This window comes from Coregonus clupeaformis, chromosome 37 (genome assembly GCF_020615455.1).
Source record: "Coregonus clupeaformis isolate EN_2021a chromosome 37, ASM2061545v1, whole genome shotgun sequence".
NCBI classification, from domain to species: Eukaryota; Metazoa; Chordata; class Actinopteri; order Salmoniformes; family Salmonidae; genus Coregonus; species Coregonus clupeaformis.
The window spans coordinates 18,935,080-18,958,087 of record NC_059228.1 but is presented as its reverse complement, the minus strand read 5'-3'; the positions used below and the strand labels follow the sequence as shown (position 1 = coordinate 18,958,087).

General features: G+C 44.8%; 1 protein-coding gene across 2 annotated transcripts in view; it reads right to left on the bottom strand.

Moving 5' to 3' along the window:
* LOC121553365 (spectrin beta chain, non-erythrocytic 1) overlaps window positions 1–23,008 on the bottom strand; it is a 107,877-nt gene that overhangs the window by 69,709 nt on the left and 15,160 nt on the right. The window contains exon 2 of one of the 2 annotated variants that reach the window (XM_041866419.2): window positions 11,640–11,837. In XM_041866419.2, coding sequence (XP_041722353.1) covers window positions 11,640–11,793 — 154 coding nt within the window. In that variant the 5' untranslated portion in view covers window positions 11,794–11,837. Of the gene's footprint in view, window positions 1–1,693; window positions 2,278–11,639; window positions 11,838–23,008 lie in introns of those variants that run through there. The other variant, XM_041866418.1, reaches the window with a different exon arrangement.

Below are 23,008 nucleotides of genomic sequence, written 5' to 3'. Positions count from 1 at the left end.
CTAGGAAGAAACCTAGAGAGGAACCAGGCTCTGAGGAGTGGCCAGTCCTCTTCTGGCTGTGCTGGGAAGTGTGTGTTCTGTGTGTGTGTGTGTGTCGCGCTCTGCACTGAACATCTGCCCCCCTGCTTCACCCCAGGCCTCATGTTAGTTCCTGTTGTAACCTCATGGTATGTCATAGCTCTGCGCACAAGACAACAACTAACTAACTTTCCCCAGGTTGTTGCTGCAAATGAGAAGGTACTCTCAGTCAACTCACCTGGTTAAATAAAGAATAAACCAACCAAGCCCACAGAACCCCAGTCAACAAACAGAAACCCACAGAGAGAACAGATGCTCTGTGTTTGTATTATTTACTGAGACACGACTTCTATCTCAGCAACCATGGGTGATGGGAGTCAAATCAAATCAAACGTAATTTTGTCACATGCGCCGAATACAACAGGTGTAGACCTTACCGTGAAATGTTTACTTACAAGCCCTTAACCGACAATACAGTTAAGAAAATATTTACTAAATAGGAGTAAAAAATAAAAAAAGTAACACAATAAAATAACAATAACGAGGCTATATACAGGGGGTACCGGTACCAAGTCAATGTGCGGGGGTACAGGTTAGTCAAGGTAATTTGTACATGTAGGTAGGGGTAAAGTGACTCTGCATAGATAGAGTCCACTTTGTTCTTTAGGTTTTGCACATGAGAAAGGGAACGAGAGCAGCACTGGCAAACACACACACACACACACACACACACACACACACACACTTCAATGAGCAGGCAGGGCTGTGGCATGCAGGCAGACTGCACGGGACAGAGAGGGGCTCAGATGCTCTTCCCTCTGTTGGGAGCATGCTCAGTGGAGTGTGCTCATCAAAGCCCTCTTTCATCCTCTGATTTGACGCAAAACAAGGCAACATGAGACTCCCCGTCTGGTTAACAGCTCCAAAACGTACCATCTAACACAGAGCAATGCTAGGGCTCTCCTACTCTGTCAAATAGTTCCAAAACACTGTCTAACATGGCACGATTCTATGGCTCTGCTCCTCCACCTCTTCTAGCACCATGCTGCTTACAAAGCCCCTCCCACTCCTCTCTCCTTAGCTCTCCTCTCCTGCCACTGTTGTCTTGGAACAGCTAATAGCTACAGCCATGCTGTTTGGTGTTCTGAGGAGCGCTACGGTGGAGGGTTAAGGATTAGTGTTGAGAAGGGGGTGGGTTTGGTCTCATCTGGTCTGGTCTGAAAGGCACATTTTAAAATGGCTCCTTCCTTCCTGCTTTTTTAACCCTATGGTCTCCCTAAAAGGTGTCTCTTTACACGTGTAGCTGTCACCCAGTCCTCCTCTCTTCCCTCTTCCCTCCCGCACTACCTCATCAATATTTAATTAGGTGCTGGAGCACGTCCGTCATTGCCTCATGATCCCGGAGCACTCTTCCTCTCCCGCTCCACCTCAGTGAATTAAGGAGGATGCAGGGACCCTCTCCTATCAGGACAGACAACATAAAAGACGGGAAAGACCCCAAGTCCCCATCATCCTAAGATTTACAACTGCTTCACCTGCCACCATGAAATCACATGTCTTTGTGAGCCTGATACTACAGATCCTGCACTTGTCCATCCGCTAGCGTTAGCATGCATAGCAACGCTGGTAAACACAGCCCTGGGCTCTGCTCTGCCTTCCTCCCTGCTGGTCTTACCTTGCAGCTGCTTAAAGCGGCCCTCCAGCTGGTTGTAGTTGAAGGCAGCCTGTTTGGCGGAGTAGCCCGGATCAGGGCCAGGGCTGGAGGCCAGAGAGGGGCTGGCCCCAGAAGAAGGGGACAGGGCCCCTGGGGAGTGGGATTCTGGAGAGAGAGGCCCTGGGGACAAGGTGCCAGGCATACTGATCGCCCTCTGTAGCTCCATCAGTCCAGTAGAAAATAAAAGGGTTGGGGAAAGTGGAGTGAAGAGGGGTTCGCTGGTCCCCCCCCCTTCTAAAATATAATTTCCAGTAGTGGCTGAGATGTAAGAGGTTAGCTGGAAAAGTCCCTCTCTGGGTGATCCTGCAGCAGTCAGCCCCGGGGTGAAATGCTGGCTCAACAGCACCGCAGCATCACGCTTGCCTCAGACTTCTTTCCTCCCCTCCTCCAGCATCCCCCCATCCTCACACAGCACAAGCAGGCTGCCGACACTCCAACATGCACAATGAGAAAGATAGTGCTGCGCTCCAATGTGGTAAAAGTCACAGAGAGAGGGGAAGAGAGAGAGAGAGAGAGACACTGAGGCAGAGAAAGCACGCTGAACTCTGTACTCCTGCAATGAGCGGAGGGTTGCTCAAACACTGCACACCTTTCAAACTTTAAGGGGGGGGGGAGCCAGCAGCCTGGAATTCCTTTAGCAGCCATTCACAGCCCTTGTGTTTAGTGGTGATGTCACAGCTTCATTACCATAAGTGGGAGTGGGAGGGAAAGAGGAGCAGAGGGCTGTACCAAATGGAAAGGGGGAGGGGGAGACTTGGCCGAGACCTTCCCCATTTCTAAGCACATTTGTTATATCAAGAGACAGAACATATATTTAATTGAAGCATAGATACTCATGCAAAAAAAAATACTTCCTGACTGTGTCCTGCCAGCACGTCCTGTTAGAGTTCACTGCTAAATCGCCTCCGCCCGCCACCCCCTCCTCCTCACGAGTGTGTGGGCCTCACTAAAACTTTTGAAAGGCCATACAACACCGGAAGAATTAGCTCTGTGTAATAATATCCTAGACAGTGAACAGGTCTCTCCAGTCCTCTCCTCTCCATTATTTAGCCATGTAGTCCATATGACCCACCGCTTGAAGTGAGGGGTTATTGTATAATCACAGAGCACAAAATAATACTTTTATTGATCAGAAAAACAATACATCTCCATTTGCTTGGCTCTTCCTCTGACAAGAATGCACATCTACAGTTGTTAGACTAGTCCAACAGCACAATACTCCCACCCATCTGAAACCCCTTCACGGAAAGCCCCCCTTAAACATTTTTCAAAGTTTGTCTTTCTCAAATTCCAGGCATTTTATGGTATGAGATTTCATCATCAGCTTTAAATGGAAGGCATGGCTTTGGGGGGCGATAAAAGGTTTCTACTCCCCAAAGCTCATGTGAATTCCCCCTAGCTGGCCCATTACTCCTGGCTATTTATACTGTAAATAATGGCCCTCCTGTAGCTCAGTTGGTAGAGCATGGCGCTTGCAACGCAAGGGTTGTGGGTTCGTTTCCCACGGGGGGCCAGTATGAAAAATGTATGCACTCACTAATTGGAAGTCGCTCTGGATAAGAGCGTCTGCTAAATGACTAAAATGTAAAGAATGTAATATATCTAAACACTGCTGCTTGTTTTCACAGCCTACCGTGATTACATACACTGAAAACAGTTCCAGGTTAGGGCCCAGTCAGTCTGGCATTGCATGGCTTTGCCATAGTGACTGATCTGCTGTCATATCACTTCCCTCTATATAAATCACCTCTTTACAGGTCTGTTTTATCATGTAGGCCTACCTGTTGTTCTTTGGGACAACAGGGAATACATGAGAAATCTGTAGCTGGTAGAGCATGGCACTTGCATCGCCTGGATAGTGGGTTTTGAATCCCGGGACCACCCGTACGTGAAAATGTACAGTATGCATGCATTACTAAGTCGCTTAAGATAAAAGCATCTGCTAAATGCTTGCCTGGTTACCCAACCTTGAATTGCATTGAATTCACCGTCGGGCAGAAATTAGCATCTGGATCATCAGAAATGTTTCCTCTCACAACCTCTACAAGCCAGAATGTTGAATATAATTATATATGAACGTACTTTACCAGTTGTCTGTGCGGTTGGTCCCTTTGGCGGTAGGAATGTGAGACAATATATCCACAGGAAAGTACATCAACTTTTCAAACCACTGGTTGTTCATTCAGATTTATATCACTTGAAGCATGAGCACAAGATAAAAATACATGCACAAGACGCATGCATACCTGCTGAGCTCGTGCTTACATGATTGTGCTCATGCTTCAGGTGATAGAAATCTGAACGCATTACCAGTGATTTGAAAAGTTGATATAATTATACGTTCCTGTGGATATAGTGTCTCACATTCCTACCGCCAAAAGGACCAACCGCACAGACAACCGGTAAAGTGCGTTCAAATATTAACATTATGGCTTGTAGAGGTCGCGAGAGGAAACTTTCCTGATTCAAAACGCAAATTTCTGCCCAACGTAGAATTCAACGCAATTCAACGTTGGGTAACCAGGCAACTAAATGGTATATTATTATATGTGTATTGAAAGTTGGGTGAGTGGGGTATCTCTGTGCTGTGAGGAATGAGTGTGTGAGGTAAATGCAGGGGCACAACTTTCACTGGGGACGGGGGGACAATAAAATAATTAGAATTATGTCCCCCCCACTTCTAAAACCAAAGTTACGCCCCTGGGTAAATTAATGGTGATAGCTGAATGAGCAAGGTAAACATTAGCAGTGAAAGGTGGTGGTTTATAGTAGTCAATAGTGAAGTGAAAGAAAGCTGCATATGTGAAGGAAAAACTGTATGGGACTGAATGAAAAACTCGATATGAGCTGCACCAATTTCCTGTGTGGTCGGAGCACAAATCACAAGGCCTCCTCGTGAATCCCCTTTGGAGTACCTCTGTTCCACACAAACACACTATTCATTCACTAAAACAACATCCCTCTCCACTGTTTAACTTAAATACTCCCTCACTTAAATACCATAACCCTCATCTGAAAGAGTTTCTATATTGTCTAATTAACGCATTCAAAAGCAATGTATCACTACCACTGGTGGACTTACCATTAGGCAGAAGAGGCAATTTTCTCAGGCCTCACATCATCAAGGGGCCTCATGAGCTGGGCATAAAAAAAAAAATATTGCTTGAGGCACCCCCCATGCTCTGCTCGATGCATAATAAATAAATAAATATAAAATCCCCATCAAAATCTGTCTGTTTAAGCTAGAGACATCAGTTTTTTTGCATGGGCTGCGTCTCAATCCACCACATCCGCGTCAGCATCTGCGGTGGAAGGTGTCCGAGCTACAGCGGTGTTTGTCAGACCAGGAGACATACCAAAAATCTGTCTTCTCACGAAAACGTCTGTAGCGTCCGAGCCGTTTGGGTTACGGTTAAATAGTGAGCCAACATGTTTTCAGCTATTTTTATTTCCGTGACGGATCAAAACACGTTTTCTCATGCCCTCTCGTCTCTCTGCAGTATACATATAGTGAGTCTGGAGTCCACTCCACAGACATTCTCTTATATTTGGAACATTATACCCCCCTCAGACCTGGGGAGACTGTCTGACCTGGTGGCTTCCTGTTTTACTGTGTAAATGCTGGAATGCAGAGAATGTTAGGGGGCGTGGGGTGGATGCGCCACAGAATAAAGAGTCTTTCAGATGAGAGGAGAGGCTGCCATGGCTGGTTTTAATTATTCACATGTCTCGGCAGGGCTGGCCTTGCAGAATGTGACGATCGCTTTTAAGAGCTCCTCTCCGCAGCCACTCCTGTGATCTCAGCGCTGTTTATTCCTGGACCCTTCAGGGTAAAGCAGAACCTAATTTCCAAAAACACAGCAGGGATACTGCCAAGGTTCCAAACAGGTCAATAGAAACAAATGGGAAGTGTGTAAACAAACACACTCTTACTGGAAACCGCCATCATGCAGTGCAAACCATCTCAGCAAACGCAGGGGTTGTGTCCCAGGCTGCAAACATTCTTCATTATATTATTTACCCTCGCAGACAGACATTCACATATACACACAAACCTCTTGGCTGTTGGGTGTATGCTCATACTAGGGCTGTGACGGTCTTGGAATTTGAGGTTACGGTAATTGGCCAGGCCAATGTATACGGTCACCGACATAACTGGTCGGGTGGGGTAGGCCAAAAAAGGGGAGGTCACAATTCTGTTTGTACGCTTGTTTACATGGATATGCTTCTTAATAAAACCTATTTGAAACAAGCCATTACACTTCATTATTATCATAGCATTTCATTAATATTCAGGTTATTACTTATAAATATTAAATTAACAAATTAAGAAATGCCAGATTGGAGAGGATCTGTCACATTTCTGTACGGACATAACATTAAAGGAGTCAAAATAAAGAGATATGCCTATCTTGTCCTTGTCTGTTGGCTTTTCTGCATATCATTTTTTAAATGTTTATACAGATCCTATTGACGCACAAAACCATTCAAATGAAGTCCGATGGGTTTTCGCCCACTTTTCCCGAAATATTCGCATAGCATCACAAACCCTGCTGCTGCGGTCATTCGATGGCAGTGGCATATGTTCTTCAAATAGAGGATGCCGTAATGAGAGAAATAATGTAGCCTAAGCTATTGAAAACAGGCCTTTTACCAGATTAAATAATGACATGAACATTAGATTCAGACATGCTACTTTAGGAAACGTTCTGAATGGACATATATGCCTATAGAGTGAATCAGCAAACTCACACTCACACACACACATACCCCATAAAAGCACCCGTCAATCAAAGCCACCAGCGCATGTCAGACAAGCAAATATTTATCCTTTCCTTAAAACGGATTCAAAAACCTAGGCCTACCTTAGGCTTTCTGAAAGTGGGCTATAAGATAATGAATTGACAAGGAATGTATGAGGGGGAGAGCTATGCTATAGTATTAACATGAAACTGACAAATGGCCTACACGCAACATGGCATAGACTGTTTATCAGCGACGCTGATTATTGAGGGGGAGAGATGTTGTAAAGATTTTTTTTATACTCAGAATAACTATTATAATTTGACTTCGTTGAATTACTGTAATGAGGTGAAAAAAAATGTAATGACTGAGAAGCCCAGCTGTGCACTTTCCTACATTTGACATTTGTGAGAAGCAGGCCAGGTACTTTTATACGTGTTCAGGCGTGCGCGCTCCATCAACATTACCAGGACAGAGAAACCAGACACAACATGCTCATTGCTCACATGGAACGAGCAAATGATGGTATGAAATAAACCAAAACTTGTTTCTCACAAGTGTAGCAGGTTGTGAACTCTGCAAACAACGTGTCCACTCCGAGGATGACAACTGTAAATTACTAATTAATACATGCATTAACAGAAATGTATGTAACCAAATGACAGGGATGAAAGGTAAATGGCCTCTTATGAATGGTAGGCTACCACATGGGCATTCATAAAAGTGCATTGCGGGCCGACACTGTATAGCGTAGGCTACTATTCTACTTTGCGGGGATAGGAGGGCGGCAATTTTGTTGGTCTAGCGTATGGAGGCAAATCAGCCAGGACCAGGCCTGATCAGCGTTGATTAGTCTATAAATTCAAAAAAGATTCCATATCAAATTATACCATGCCAGGTTGGAGAGGGTTGGAGCATTGTCCATTTGACACAACATTAGTGCATTATAAACCCCAGAGCCAGAACAACATTGTCGACTGCTGTTGAGAAATTAGTAGTGAGACGCATCCAACCTTTTTTAAAAGACCAATTTATTTATTTACTAGTAAGCAATGAAAACGTGCATTGTATAAAAGAAAGCCCACACAAACAAGGTTTTTCCTTAAGTGTCATAGCCTATAGCACTCTACACCCCACACATAGCCTATAGCACTCTACACCCCACACATAGCCTATAGCACTCTACACCCCACACATAGCGGTTCCATCATCAAACCACAGTTGGAAAAAGGATGAGATGTAGACAGTTTGATAGACTAAGTTAGCAAAACAAATCACTTATAATCATTAGTAAAACACTCCCGCTATTAGGTAAAGTTTATCTATATGAAAATAAAGTTAAAACATTTTAAATATCGTAAAATGAATGTAGGCCTATTTAAACGGTTTTGACAGTTATTTTATTTTCATGATGGTCTTCATCCATAGCCGTCAGTTACACGGTTATTCAATTACCATCACAGCCCTAGCTCACACTGTACCCTAACTTGGGATTAGCTCCTAACTGAATATGTACTATTAACCATACATACACACTCTCTCTCACTCTCTCATTCCTTCAGTGTAAGGAGATACAGATCTGTTTCCAGAGGGACCAGTCGAGTTGGCCCAGAGTGGTGTTATATTTCCCTACCTATCATATGCACACTGTGTGGAGGTGAACCACACCCGGCCATACAAACTCTTCAGGAAAAAACTAGCCTGGCCTCAGGAAGGAGCACCAGTTTACACCATAGATTTTGTTGGTTTACACAGACATGTTAGTCTGTTCAAGCACCAGACCTGGCACCTAAGTCACTCTGTATCCTTGAACAACATGGTTTAGTGTGGTGGCAGGGTGCACTATGTACTGTACAGCTAACCTTGACGGGAACTTGTTGGCAACATTTTGTTTAAGTTACAATGTCCCTTCATAATGCCAATAAAATAGATGTGTTTCACCACACTGGTGAGCTCTCCACAACTAACAATTTAGGCAGCCATGGTTCAATGTCAAAATTCCATTTGAACTGCGGACATAGGCAGAACCACACTGCCTGGCTGCCTAACTGATGAAAAAAGGGGCAGGCATGTGTGAGTGATGTAAGCACAGTCACCTCCTTCAAGTGACACCAAAGGAGCAGAATGCCATCGCTACCGCAAAGCTAAACACACATCTGACCAACGAATGCACAGAGGGAGCGGGAGCGAGGGACTGGGAGCGAGAGAAAGGGGTGTTACTGCACTAAGCATCAGGCCAGTATAGATTACATCAGGCCAGTATAGATTACATCAGGCCAGTATAGATTACATCAGGCCAGTATAGATTACATGAATGGTGCAGTAAATCAATTATATCAGATCAGCTTAATTGGAAAACAGGAGATTACCACAGCACACAGGGGACAGTAATTCCACCACAGCACAGGGGACAGTAATACTACCCCAACACACAGGGGACAGTAATTCCACCACAGCACAGGGGACAGTAATACTACCCCAGCACACAGGGGACAGTAATACTACCCCAACACACAGGGGACAGTAATACTACCCCAACACACAGGGGACAGTAATACTACCCCAACACACAGGACAGATACCCCAACACAGGGGGACAGTAATACTACCCCAACACACAGGGGACAGTAATACTACCCCAACACACAGGGGACAGTAATACTACCCCAACACACAGGGGACAGTAATACTACCCCAACACACAGGGGACAGTAATACTACCCCCAGCACACAGGGGACAGTAATACTACCCCAACACACAGGGGACAGTAATACTCCCCCAACACACAGGGGACAGTAATACTACCCCAACACACAGGGGACAGTAATACTACCCCAACACACAGGGGACAGTAATACTACCCCAACACACAGGGGACAGTAATACTACCCCAACACACAGGGGACAGTAATACTACCCCAACACACAGGGGACAGTAATACTACCCCAGCACACAGGGGACAGTAATAACACCACAGCAAACAGGGGACAGTAATACTACCCCAACACACAGGGGACAGTAATACTACCCCAACACACAGGGGACAGTAATACTACCACAGCACACAGGGGACAGTAATACTACCCCAACACACAGGGGACAGTAATACTACCCCAACACACAGGGGACAGTAATACTACCACAACACACAGGGGACAGTAATACTACCCCAACACACAGGGGACAGTAATACTACCCCAGCACACAGGGGACAGTAATACTACCACAACACACAGGGGACAGTAATACTACCCCAACACACAGGGGACAGTAATACTACCCCAACACACAGGGGACAGTAATACTACCCCAACACACAGGGGACAGTAATACTACCAAAACACACAGGGGACAGTAATACTACCCCAGCACACAGGGGACAGTAATACTACCCCAACACACAGGGGACAGTAATACCACCACAGCACACAGGGGACAGTAATACTACCACAACACACAGGGGACAGTAATACTACCAACACACACAGGGGACAGTAATACTACCACAGCACACAGGGGACAGTAATTCCACCACAGCACACAGGGGACAGTAATACTACCCCAACACACAGGGGACAGTAATACTACCCCAGCACACAGGGGACAGTAATACTACCCCAACACACAGGGGACAGTAATACTCCCCCAACACACAGGGGACAGTAATACTACCCCAACACACAGGGGACAGTAATACTACCAACACACACAGGGGACAGTAATACTACCACAGCACACAGGGGACAGTAATACTACCCCAACACACAGGGGACAGTAATACTACCCCAGCACACAGGGGACAGTAATACTACCCCAGCACACAGGGGACAGTAATACTACCCCAGCACACAGGGGACAGTAATACTACCACAGCACACAGGGGACAGTAATACTACCAAAACACCTCACATAACATGATAACCAGTGATATTAACAATACAACTCAGACCTGATAATACAAATGATGCTATACATTATTCTATATAGTCTAGGAAAGACAACGCAGACAGTGACAGAAGCTTCTCTATGGGGAGAAGAGAAAAGCAGGATATATGGCCCAATAAGACAGCCATTATCATGAACGAAAGACCAAATGACTGAAAGTCCCACAACAATGGCAACAGACGAAGAGCCGGAGAAGCCATGTTGTGGTGCTGCTGTCCCCACCACCTACTGCATATTTAAGAGGCAGGTGAATTATTTAGTTAAGTGGAACACTAGCATATTAGCCTAGAAACCAGTGAGTCATGGAGCCCAAAAACAGGCCTACAGCTACTGGGGGGTAAGAGGGGAACACCTCAGCAGGGACACATACAGTAGGGAGGTACAGTAGGTGGACTCTCTTCATAGTCTGGGTCAGCCAATATACTGGTTAGCATTAAGAGATAAGGGCATACTGGAACAACAACAGTGCCTAGGACAGGAAGATATGGCTTTACAATGGCCATTTTAGCTACAACGCTTCATCTTAAAGGAGGCGATAGCAGCCTGTGTGTGTATAATTTATGTCCAACAATAACACAGGGCTTTGGTCACTTCCTGTACGTTATTATATTCATTTTCTCCACATCTCAGATACGATAGATAGAGAACCTGAACCCAGAGTTAATTAATTATTCCTCCTTAGCGGCTATTCTGGAGCTCTTTATCCACCAATCCTCAAAGAAGCACATTATGTGGTCCAAAGTCAGTGGTCATACTCACCACAATGACATTAAAGAGTAACGATCCTAATTAACAAGCAGGAATACAGCTTAATCCTAACTTAATCGGATTGGTTCAAGAGAGTAGCCAGAGAGTTCAATTGGTTCAACAGTAGCCAGAGGATAGCCTTAGTCTAGCCTGACCCCATGATAAAGTAGTATAGATCTGTGACATTTGTAACCCATTGTATGTAATAGAAGAAGCTTGTGGGGTGTCAGTTGGGGCCAGTGCTGTCCCCTAGTGTTTAGTTAGTCTATGTCCAGACGGTAGGATTGGAGCAGGGGACAGAGTTTATTTTCACACTACTGAGCCGAGCCAAACTGAGCCGAGCCAAGCTGTACTAAATTGGTCTGGTTTCGTATTCACAGTAGTTGCTGGAGCAGTGCTGGAAAGGACAATGTAAACAGTATATCCATGTGTAAGACGGTCCTCGGACCCAGTAGTGTTGTGGTTCCTACCTGCCAGGGCCTTGATGCGGGAGCGTTCAAACAGCCTGGCCGAGCTGTTTTCGTTGTCCCACTCGTCCACATCCCAGCGGTTGTTGACCGTGTCGCTACTGTACTGCTGCTGCTGGATCTCCATGTGGTCGTAATCGGCGGCTACAGACGTCATCCTGACCCTTCAACTGGCACACGTCAGCCGCTTCACATTAAGCCCTGTGGACACAGAAGAGATGATGTGTTTAGGGAAATTATCAGGCGTTTGATGGTTTTACATAATCAGCCAATGGTGTGTTAAGTCAAGCATATTTACATTGCATCCTAACATTAGTCTTTAATCTCAAAGCCTGGTATTGTACGTTTCAATGCTGATATGGCTTTGGTTATGTAGATTCTGACCAATCAGAAAGTAAGTTGTCTCCCCCTAATGTTTCAGACAAGTTGTGTGAATTTGTAAAGCTTGTTTATAGTACCACCTCCTGGTGATTAAATGTAGCTACTCCAATGTATTGTAAAAAGCTTAATTCTACATCTGTTGGCAAATGGGAGAAACTGAGAGGGCTCATTAAACTCAATAAGCTGGCTTTCAGAGCACCTATAAAACAAAGTTAGACAAAATCTTCTTACACAATCTGGCCAACAATACTAAATAAATAAATAAATATGTTTTATTGTATTGTAGGACCACCCATAACATCACACACAGAATTTTCTAAACTTTGCTGGTTTATTTCTCAGCAACATTTCATTTTACATTTCATACAGATCAAAGCAGAGTATGACAAAAAACAAATCACCACAAAAACATAATTATTGCAAATAGTATACACACCACATCTAAAAGCCTCTCCACTCTAGTAACCTGTACACACCACCATAAGTTCATTACAGCCTTAGCAGTGGGCCCCACTCCCAAACCTAGGCCCTGTGTTCTGCTACAGCCTGACAGTCATTGGCCAAACTCAGTGAATCAGCTCAGCTCGTTTGAAATGGGACAGGCCAGTGTTAGCCTGATGAGCTCAGCAAATCCCTCCAGAAGAGAACTCCATCTGAACAGTCAGCAAGCACTGGACAATGGCGCTCTGACTAGTGTCTCCTTTCTGAGGGCCAACAGAGTCGCAGTCATAGGAGAGACACACACGGCTAACACATTCACACGACACATGGCTAAAACATGCATGCTGCCCACATGAAAAACGTACATCTTTACATTAACGTTTGCATTATGCATGTTTTTGCCTTTTTATAATTTAAGTTAAACATCAGCACTTATCACACAGAGACATAACAGTAAGTGTTTTTCACCCCGGTCCCTTCGCAGATGTGCCACAGGACAGTGTAAGAGGGAGGACAGCGTACGGTCTGTAAGAAGTTAGGACAAGATGGAGAGATGTGTGCTGTACCACCCGCCTCCATGCTTAACAACCACTAAAACTAGAGTTTATGTTGATTGGCTAAAAATACACTGCCTCTGGGATAGAGTGTGCTGCTGGAGTGGGTTAACACAGCCTGTGCACCCATGTAGAAGATATACATACAGCGCACACACACGTCTTAAAGTGTGTCAGGACATAGACTAGGTTAGGAGGGGAGGAGTCTGCATGGTGAGGAGCAGCAGTGGCAGTAGAAGAGATTAACACCAAGACTCAAAGACAACACAGCAGAAGGGTCTCTAGTGATGAAAACAGCGCACTGTAAATGATGCTGAACACCATCAGCGCACACTAAACGATGCTGAACACCATCAGCGCACACTAAACGATGCTGAACACCATCAGCGCACACTAAACGATGCTGAACACCATCAGCGCACACTAAACAATGCTGAACACCATCAGCGCACACTAAACAATGCTGAACACCATCAGCGCACACTAAACAATGCTGAACACCATCAGCGCACACTAAACAATGCTGAACACCATCAGTGCACACTAAACAATGCTGAACACCATCAGCTCACACTAAACAATGCTGAACACAATCAGCGCACACTAAACAATGCTGAACACCATCAGCACACTGTAAAACGATGCTGAACACCATCAGCGCACACTAAACGACGCTGAACACCATCAGCACAATGTAAGCGATGCTGAACACCAACAGTGCACTGCAAACGATGCTGAACACCATCAGCGCACTGTAAACGATGCTGAACACCAACAGCGCACTGTAAACTATGCTGAACACCAACAGCGCACTGTAAGCGATGCTGAACACCATCAGCGCATTGTAAACGATGCTGAACACGAACTGCAAACGATGCTGAACACCATCAGCGCACCGTAAACGATGCTCAACACCAACAGCACCGGTCTCACAGCGCAGTACTTAACCAGACCAGAGGAACCAACCACTATCGATGGTTGATAACTATCGAACCATGACCAGGATCACTGGTGTGAAATAAGGGCTACGGATTTTACCAGCCATTCTTCCGTACTGTGAACAATGTTGTTCTAGCCTCGAAAAGCCGTCTGACCTCGCAAGCTTACATTCAACGCTGCACGGTGCAATGTTTAATGTAAGCTTGTGAGATCAGCCCGCTTTGTGAGGCTAACGTTGTTCTCTACGAGTGACACAGTGGTCTAAGGCACTGCATCGCAGTGCTAGCTGTGCCACTAGAAATCCTGGTTCGAATCCAGGCTCTGTCGTAGCCGGCCGCGACCGGAAGACCCATGGGGCGGCGCACAATTGGCCCAGCGTCGTCCAGGGTAGGGGAGGGAATGGCCGGCAGGGATGTATCTCAGTTGGTAGAGCATGGTGTTTGCAATGCCAGGGTTGTGGGTTCGATTCCCACGGTATGAAAAAGAAAAAAAGAAAAAATAATTTATGCGCTCACTAACTGTAAGTCGCTCTGGATAAGAGCGTCTGCTAAATGACTAAAAATTCCAAAAAATTCAAAAAGATACTCCACATCTTTGCTAGATTGCATGGGTGTTTGCAGTATGTAAAGGGTTTGGCTTAGGAGTAGTATGGCTGGATACTACATATAAAATGCAACATGTAAAGTGTTGGTCCCATGTTTCATGAGCTAAAATAAAAGATCCCAGAAATGTTTCATACACACAAAAAGCTTATTTCTCTCAAATTTTGGCCACAAAGTTCTTTACATCCCTGTTAGTGAGCATTTCACCTTTGCCAAGATAATCCATCCACCTGACAGGTGATGCATATCAAGAAGCTGATTAAACAGCATGATCATTACACAGGTGCATAATTGTGCTGGGGACAATAAAAGGCCACTGTAAAATGTGCAGTTTTGTCACAACACAATGCCACAGATGTCTCAAGTTTTGAGGGAGCGTGTAATTGGCATGATGACTGCAGGAATGTCCACCAGAGCTGTTGCCAGAGAATTGAATGTTCATTTCTCTACCATAAGCCACCTCCAACGTCGTTTTAGAGAATATGGCAGTACATCCAGCCGGCCTCACAACCGCAGACAACGCGTATGCCTGCATACTCACCAGACATGTCATCCATTGAGCATGTTTGGGATGATCTGGATCGACGTGTACGACTGCGTGTTCCAGTTCCCACCAATATCCAGCAACATCGCACAGCCATTGAAGAGGAGTGGGACAACATTCCACAGGCTACAATCAACAGCCTGATCAACTCTATGCGAAGGAGATGTCACGCTGCATGAGGCAAATAGTGGTCACACCAGATACTGACTGGTTTCCTGATCCACACGCCTACCTTTTCTTTAAGATATCTGTGACCAACTGATGCATATCTGTATTCCCAGTCATGTGAAATCCATAGATTAGGGCCTAATGAATTTATTTAAATTGACTGAGTTCCTTATATGTACTGTAACTCTTAAAATCTTTGAAATTGTTGCATGTTGCGTTTATAGTTTTGTCCAGCATAGAATCCTAAACCTGCTTCATCCAAGTGGCTCAGTCCCACCAATGCATCATCCTCCCACCACCATCATCATCTAATCTAGATGTGTGTGTGTACGCACGTAGGAAAGTAGATGGACAACAGGTCTAAGAGATATTTTTAGCCTGTGTGGTGGAGGAGCGTGAAAACCTCACAAAGCGGGAGGAGAGGATAGAGGAGAGACGAGAATGCAATAAATTAGAGTCCTCTCAATACCCATCTACGGATGACCTTCAACACATTGTACCTCAGCTTGTATCCATCCATCCGTCCATCTAGCTCTCTGGTCACCCTATTACAGACTACACATATCACCCATCTGACAGGTCTACAGAGGATGTATTCACTATCCATGACAGTACAGTGCACACAGACACTGACATGCAGAGACAACCTCGTACACGAAAACTAACATTCACAAGCTGAAATGATACAGCAAGATGACATCCTTTAAATCTGGACTAAGCCATACCAACTGCTGACTACTTTCACAATAAAAGCCTTTCTTCTTGATGGGGTAATCTTATAATTTTCCTCTTTGAGCTCAAAATGAGGACATCAGGGGTGAAATAACACACGGATTTGCAGGCCGGCACATCTATAACACAGAGGTCAACATTGTGTCAATATAAGCCTAGAACGCTGGCATGGGATGCTCTTAAATCCTGGGGAATGTAAATAGATGATTGGCTCATCAGAATATGATTAGCATTTTGTATTGTTTACAATGACCCCAATGCTATTTAATAATGGGGAAAAAAGGGCCGGCTTTCTCAATATTTTCTTAAAGCTGCATGTCAAAGACCGATCTGTCATCTTAAAAAGCCTTTATTGTTTACAGATTATGCATAGCAACATGATTATTTTTTAACTCACCGACGTGTTGCTGCTATAACAGCCTTCCAGCTGCAATGCGTCAGTGCGTTTTTTTTATTCTCTCTCTCTCTCTCTCTCTCTCTCTCTCTCTCTCTCTCTCTCTCTCTCTCTCTCTCTCTCTCTCTCTCTCTCTCTCTCTCTCTCTCTCTCTCTCTCTCTCTCTCTCTCTCTCTCTCTCTCTCTCTCTCTCTCTCTCTCTCTCTCTCTCTCTCTCTCTCTCTCTCTCTCTCTCTCTCTCTCTCTCTCTCTCTCTCTCTCTCTCTCTCTCTCTCTCTCTCTCTCTCTCTCTCTCTCTCTCTCTCTCTCTCTCTCTCTCTCTCTCTCCTCTCTCTCTCTCTCTCTCTCTCTCTCTCTCTCTCTCTCTCTCTCTCTCTCTCTCTCTCTCTCTCTCTCTCTCTCTCTCTCTCTCTCTCTCTCTCTCTCTCTCTCTCTCTCTCTCTCTCTCTCTCTCTCTCTCTCTCTCTCTCTCTCTCTCTCTCCTCTCTCTCTCTCTCTCTCTCTCTCTCTCTCTCTCTCTCTCGCTCTCTCTCTCTCTCTCTCTCTCGCTCGCTCTCTCTCTCCTCTCTCTCGCTCTCTCGCTCTCTCTCTCTCTCTCGCTCTCTCTCGCTCTCTCTCGCTCTCTCTCGCTCTCTCGCGCTCTCTCTCGCTCTCTCGCTCTCTCTCGCTCTCTCGCGCTCTCTCTCGCTCTCTCTCGCTCTCTCGCGCTCTCTCTCGCTCTCTCGCGCTCTCGCTCTCTCGCTCTCTCTCTCGCTCTCTGTGTGTGTGTATTGAAAAGGGCCTTTATCAAGATTGTACTAAAGATCTCCATGGATACCAAACAGCAAGAGTCTTTGCTGCAAACTGAAATGGCAGTGTTCCTTCTCAGCCTACTCCACAAGGCTGCCAAGCATAACACAAAGGCAAGTCCAAAACATTCATATTTTACAATTTACTTGATCAAGAGATAAGAAAAGCAACCGTGATAGTTCACATAGGAATTGAAAAGGGTTTTGTCAAATATGGTAAAAAAACTGTAGATGCTTTGTAGTTTTATACTCCACCCTAGACTAGATCACTTACATTCACTTAGTTTGCTATAAATGTGTAAATATCTCATCATTACAGCCTGAACCTGTGAAAACAGGGTTCTATACTATGAAGAGACATTGTTTGCAGTTTCCGGAATTTCTCAAATTGCTTTTCTGTCGAACCCAATAGCAGGCTCTGAAACTCTCACTGCAACCTCCCTTGCGTCATCCACACAGAGTCAACCTCACTTCCATTTGAGTATTCCTGATGCTTTATAAAAGCCAGGCACAGGATAGTATTCTGCACCCACACAACCTGCAGTTTGCCTTGACATACATTATTCCCTACCCTGAGGGACACAGCTGGATGGATCATTCACTACGCAAACTCTCATATCTCCACTGTACACTGAATTGTACTATAGGTTATCACAGCTCTACTTGTGCACATGGATACATTTCTAATTTTCATATTCACGCACACAGGATTTAGCTTTTGGGTTATTCAATAATTTTTACTCCCATTCCTAGGGGAGACACCCACATGTGTGTGAAAATGCATAATTAGAAAGAAGCATATGCAAATAAATTCGTAAGCACATATCTCCCACACAAAATAAAAAAGTAATTGTCCACTCCTTCAAGCTGTAGATCATACAACCAATTTAGCCTCACTCCCCGGCGCTACATCGCTAGTACAGTAAAATACTGACGATGAGGGGTATTTGTGGGATGTGGGGCATATGCGTAATCTGCTCTGGCACAATCTGGTCAATCGAGATTTCCCCATTCATTCTGTACAGAGCTTTTCAGAACGATACAGTGAGGGGTTATACTGCATCTACAGCATCTGGGCTATGTTGAACAGCCGTTGAGTTTCGGTCGATGTTGCTTGGAGAAAGACCATCCCCAAGGTACACAAACAGCACTTTGAAGTGACAAAGTCTCTAGAACAGAGTTTCAACATTCTTAGCACAGCATTCTATCCTTTTACTTCATGGTATAAGAAACAGGGAATTGCTCAAGTCATTAATGTGGACACATCATTCAGACTTGTGGGGCCAGAAAGGCTTTGGTCCAGGCCAAATCCTCTCGACTACTCCATCCAAGCTATAAGCCACTCCTGTACTCTTTTAAGGTGACGCCTACACCAGTGCCCAGATAAGGGAGGCTAACTTTAGGACATGACCTATTCTGGTCAAGTTCCAGGATCCACTGCGGAATGCCTCTAGTTGAATTACTCAAAATCTATCCAGACCATAACAGGCATCCTTTGATAATACATTTACACCACATTTAAGGACAGGTCCAACCTGGTGACCTCATTACAGCCTGAACCTGTGAAAACAGGGATCTGTACTATGAAGAGACATTGTTTGCATGGCCACAATACCATCTGGGATATAGGACTATAGTGATAAGGAGAAATACACCTGCGCCTGATGAGAATAACACATACAGACCACTAAAAGATCAAAAACGTCGGTCACAACATCTTTCTGTGTTTTTCCCCGTCTCAAAACATTCCAGCCTGTTTATTAGGTTATCCAAGAAATTGACAGCTAATGACTTAAGCGGTTGTAATGTTTTTTCTGTGATAAAGTAAGAAATACATGAGTGTTTCTGTCTGAGAGCTGAGGCTTCAGTATGCACAATAACATAATTCACCAAGGAATAACAGTCACTTATAGATACTGTTTCTATAAGCAAGATGGAGATGAGATAAGAAAATGACATTCACATAGCATGTTAATGTGTCATATACAGTTTACATAAGAAAAATCTGAAAGCAGAGCAATGTTGAAACTTTATTTACGAGCCAATAAATGTGTCAAACTAAGAACACCCAGAGGACACTCATCCTCATGATTCTCAAAAGGCATCGTCACAGCCACTAAGAGTGATTAGGAATTCTGAACAGGCACTTGTCCAGTCGCCCAGACCAGTCCTTCAGTGACCTAGCATGGCTCTCCATGGTGATTATTCACTCTCCACAGCTCCCATGGTGCTGGTGTCAGGGGCCGGATAACAACCTCTCTTTGTGGCCCCACAGAGATAAACCACAGCCTGGCTGGAATCAAGTCAGCCATTCACTGGCTTCCGGACTGCAATGTCATGTGCCGTAAAAGAATGTCACACACACACACACACACCGCAGTGACTGTCCCGGTCCGTGAGGGGAGGAGGGAGAGGGGAGGGGTGTGGCCATGCCTTTGGAAACTAAGAGGTAATCCTAAATACATCCAACAGCCAATAAGAGAAAGTGCACTCCTCTCAATAGTTCCAGGGGCCAATCATTGGGAGTGTAAAGTGAAGTATTGTCAGTCTGAAGATGACATCATTGACCAGACAAACTCTGCTGCAGTATTCGCCGTCAGTGACACTCAAACAAAATCTAGTCTTTCTGGACAAAATTAACATCAAATTGCACAACGTCCTCATTAAATACCTTAATCAGTCTTTCCTTCTGCTAGTAAACTGAAATATGGAGACTGTTTTCCACCCTCCCTACTGCCTCCACTCCACTCTTCATATGAGGATTCCAACAGAGAGAGAGTGCAGCGATGGCCAGAGTGGGACCAGTGGAATGGAGGGGGCCACAAGTCACCACCTCGTTAAAGACTGAGGGCCTTGAGGAGCCTACGGGGCTGTGTCTAATGATCCAGTGATGGATGAGATGTGTGTTGGAGCCGTGATAAACCTACTCAATGGAGTTCTCTGGCATGCCAAATATGACGAGTGGGTCTGTATTTTAAAATGGCTGGGTATGTGCATACGTACAGTGGCTTGCGTAAGTATTTACCCCCTTGACATTTTTCCTATTTTGTTGCCTTACAACCTGGAATTAAAATGGATTTTTTGGGGGTTTGTATCATTTGATTTACACAACATGCCTACCATTTTGACCATGCAAAATATTTGTTATTGTGAAACAAACAAGAAATAAGACAAAAAAAACAGAAAACTTGAGTGTGCATAACTATTCACCCCCCCCAAAGTCAATACTTTGTAGAGACACCTTTTGCAGCAATTACAGCTCTAAGTCTCTTGGGGTATGTCTCTATAAGCTTGGCACATCTAGCCACTAGGATTTTTGCCCATTCTTCAATCCAAAACTGCTCCAGCTCCTTCAAGTTGGATGGGTTCCACTGGTATACAGCAATCAAGTTAAGTCATACCACAGATTCCCAATTGGATTGAGGTCTGGGCTTTGACTAGGCCATTCCAAGACATTTAAATGTTTCTCCTTAAACCACTCAAGTGTTGCTTTAGCAGTATGCTTAGGGTCATTGTCCTGCTGGAAGGTGAACCTCCGTCCCAGTCTCAAATCTCTGGAAGACTGAAACAAGTTTCCCTCAAGAATTTCCCTGTATTTAGCGCCATCCATCATTCCTTCAATTCTGTCCAGTTTCCCAGTCCCTGCCGATTAAAAACATCCCCACAGCATGATGCTACCACCATCATGTTTCACTGTGGGGATGGTGTTCTCGGGGTGTTAGGTTTGCGCCAGACATAGCGTTTTCCTTGATGGCCAAAAAGCTCAATTTTAGTCTCATCTGACCAGAGTACCTTCTTCCATATGTTTGGGGAGTCTCCCACATGCCTTTTGGCGAACACCAAACGTGTTTGCTTATTTTTTTCTTCAAGCAATGGCTTTTTTCTGGCCACTGTTCCGTAAAGCCCAGCTCTGTGGAGTGTACGGCTTAAAGTGGTCCTATGGACAGACTCCAATCTCCGCTGTGGAGCTTTGGTCTCTTTGTTGCCTCTCTGATTAATGCCCTCCTTGCCTGGTCCGTGAGTTTTGATAGGCAGCCCTCTCTTGGCAGGTTTGTTGTGGTGCCATATTCTTTCCATTTTTTAATAATGGATTTAATGGTGCTCCTTGGGATGTTCAAAGTTTCGGATATTTTTTTTATAACCCAACCCTGATCTGTACTTCTCCACAACTTTGTCCCTGACCTGTTTGGAGAGCTCCTTGGTCTTCATGGTGCCACTTGCTTGGTGGTGCCCCTTGCTTAGTGGTGTTGCAGACTCTGGGGCCTCTCAGAACAGGTGCATATATATTGAGATCATGTAACAGATCATGTGACACTTAAATAAAGTCCACCTGTGTGCAATCTAACTAATTATGTGACTTCTGAAGGTAATTGGTTGCACCAGATCTTATTTAGGGGCTTCATAGCATATGCACGCACCACTTTTCCGTTATTTATTTTTTTGAATTTTTTCCATTTCACTTCACCAACTTGGACTATTTTGTGTACGTCCATTACATGAAATCCAAATAATGCAACAAAATAGGAAAAACGCCAAGGGGGATGAATACTTTTGCAAGGCACTGTACATACTTCAAAGGCTGGTGCCCAGATGATTATAATGCCAACTGTGACACTCAGCCTGGAGAAGCCTCTTAACGAACAAAGGCTGCGGTCTTACTGACGTAAGCGGAAGGGAGATTATTGCCTGGCGATGGCTCAGCCAATCACATGAACCCGAAGTGTGTTAACATTAATAAAATACGCTGACGTTAGTGTGTTCATGCGAATCAGAGCGCACAGAGAGTATTCAGTTGTGCCGGTCTCCATCACGTTCATGCAGGTTCAGTTCAGATAGAGTTCGACTGTGCATGGTGGCCAACAGCACTAGCAACATCACAGTAGTCTCCTGGTAAATACACTCCTGCTGTGAGGATGAATTATGAATGAAGGCCTGAATGTGTTGTGTGGGTGGGGTTTTGTGTCTCACATGATCAATAGTAAGCGCGCACTGAGGAAAGCCCATCTCTGACCTCCCTTCCCCCCATAGTAATGCAGTAGGCTTTGTTCAGAGGAATAGAGATGTCACTGTTGCGTCAGACACATCCTCCAGCCCCAGCTCGCAGGGCTTCACTGTGGAGGTGATGTGGTTGGGAACCTATCTTACTCTCACTTCTAGAAAATAAAAGGACCATTATTATGCTAGCTTATAGTGCAAGAGCCAATGATCATAGATGCTAGTCACTTTAATGATGTCACCGAGCCAGTTAAATCAAATGGGTTAAGTAAGGTTGAGAGAGTATATGGCTTAATTCTGATTGACATCTGACACCCCTTCTTCATGATACGCAATTCCAACATTATCGTGGTGGACTCAAAATCAAATTGCCTACCAATGGTGGTATATAGCAAGTGGTGAGTTCTAGGCATTGTTGTGCTGCGTTCTATGCACTGAGAGTGGCTGAGAAGCTGTTATGTAACAGTCCTCCATTTCCCTTGACTGCTGCAGCTCCTTAGACTCCCCTCCCTGCCAGCAACAACAGTCCAGAAAACAGACATCTCACTGAACTGCATCCCATTACACACAGACAGACCTGATGAAAGGACAGGAACCATGGCACCTACAGTAAACACATTGACAAGAACACCAACAGGGCAGGGAAACAAGCTATAATGGCTGCACTGAGCGGCAACAAAAGACTCAGAAACTACAATCTATATGGAACGTCTACACAACAAACCAACATCTACAGGAACACTAGAAACTATAAAAGCAGTCAACGATATATAGGCTAGCCTTAATGGAGGCTTGTGGTAATATACAGTACCAGTCAAAAGTTTGGACACACCT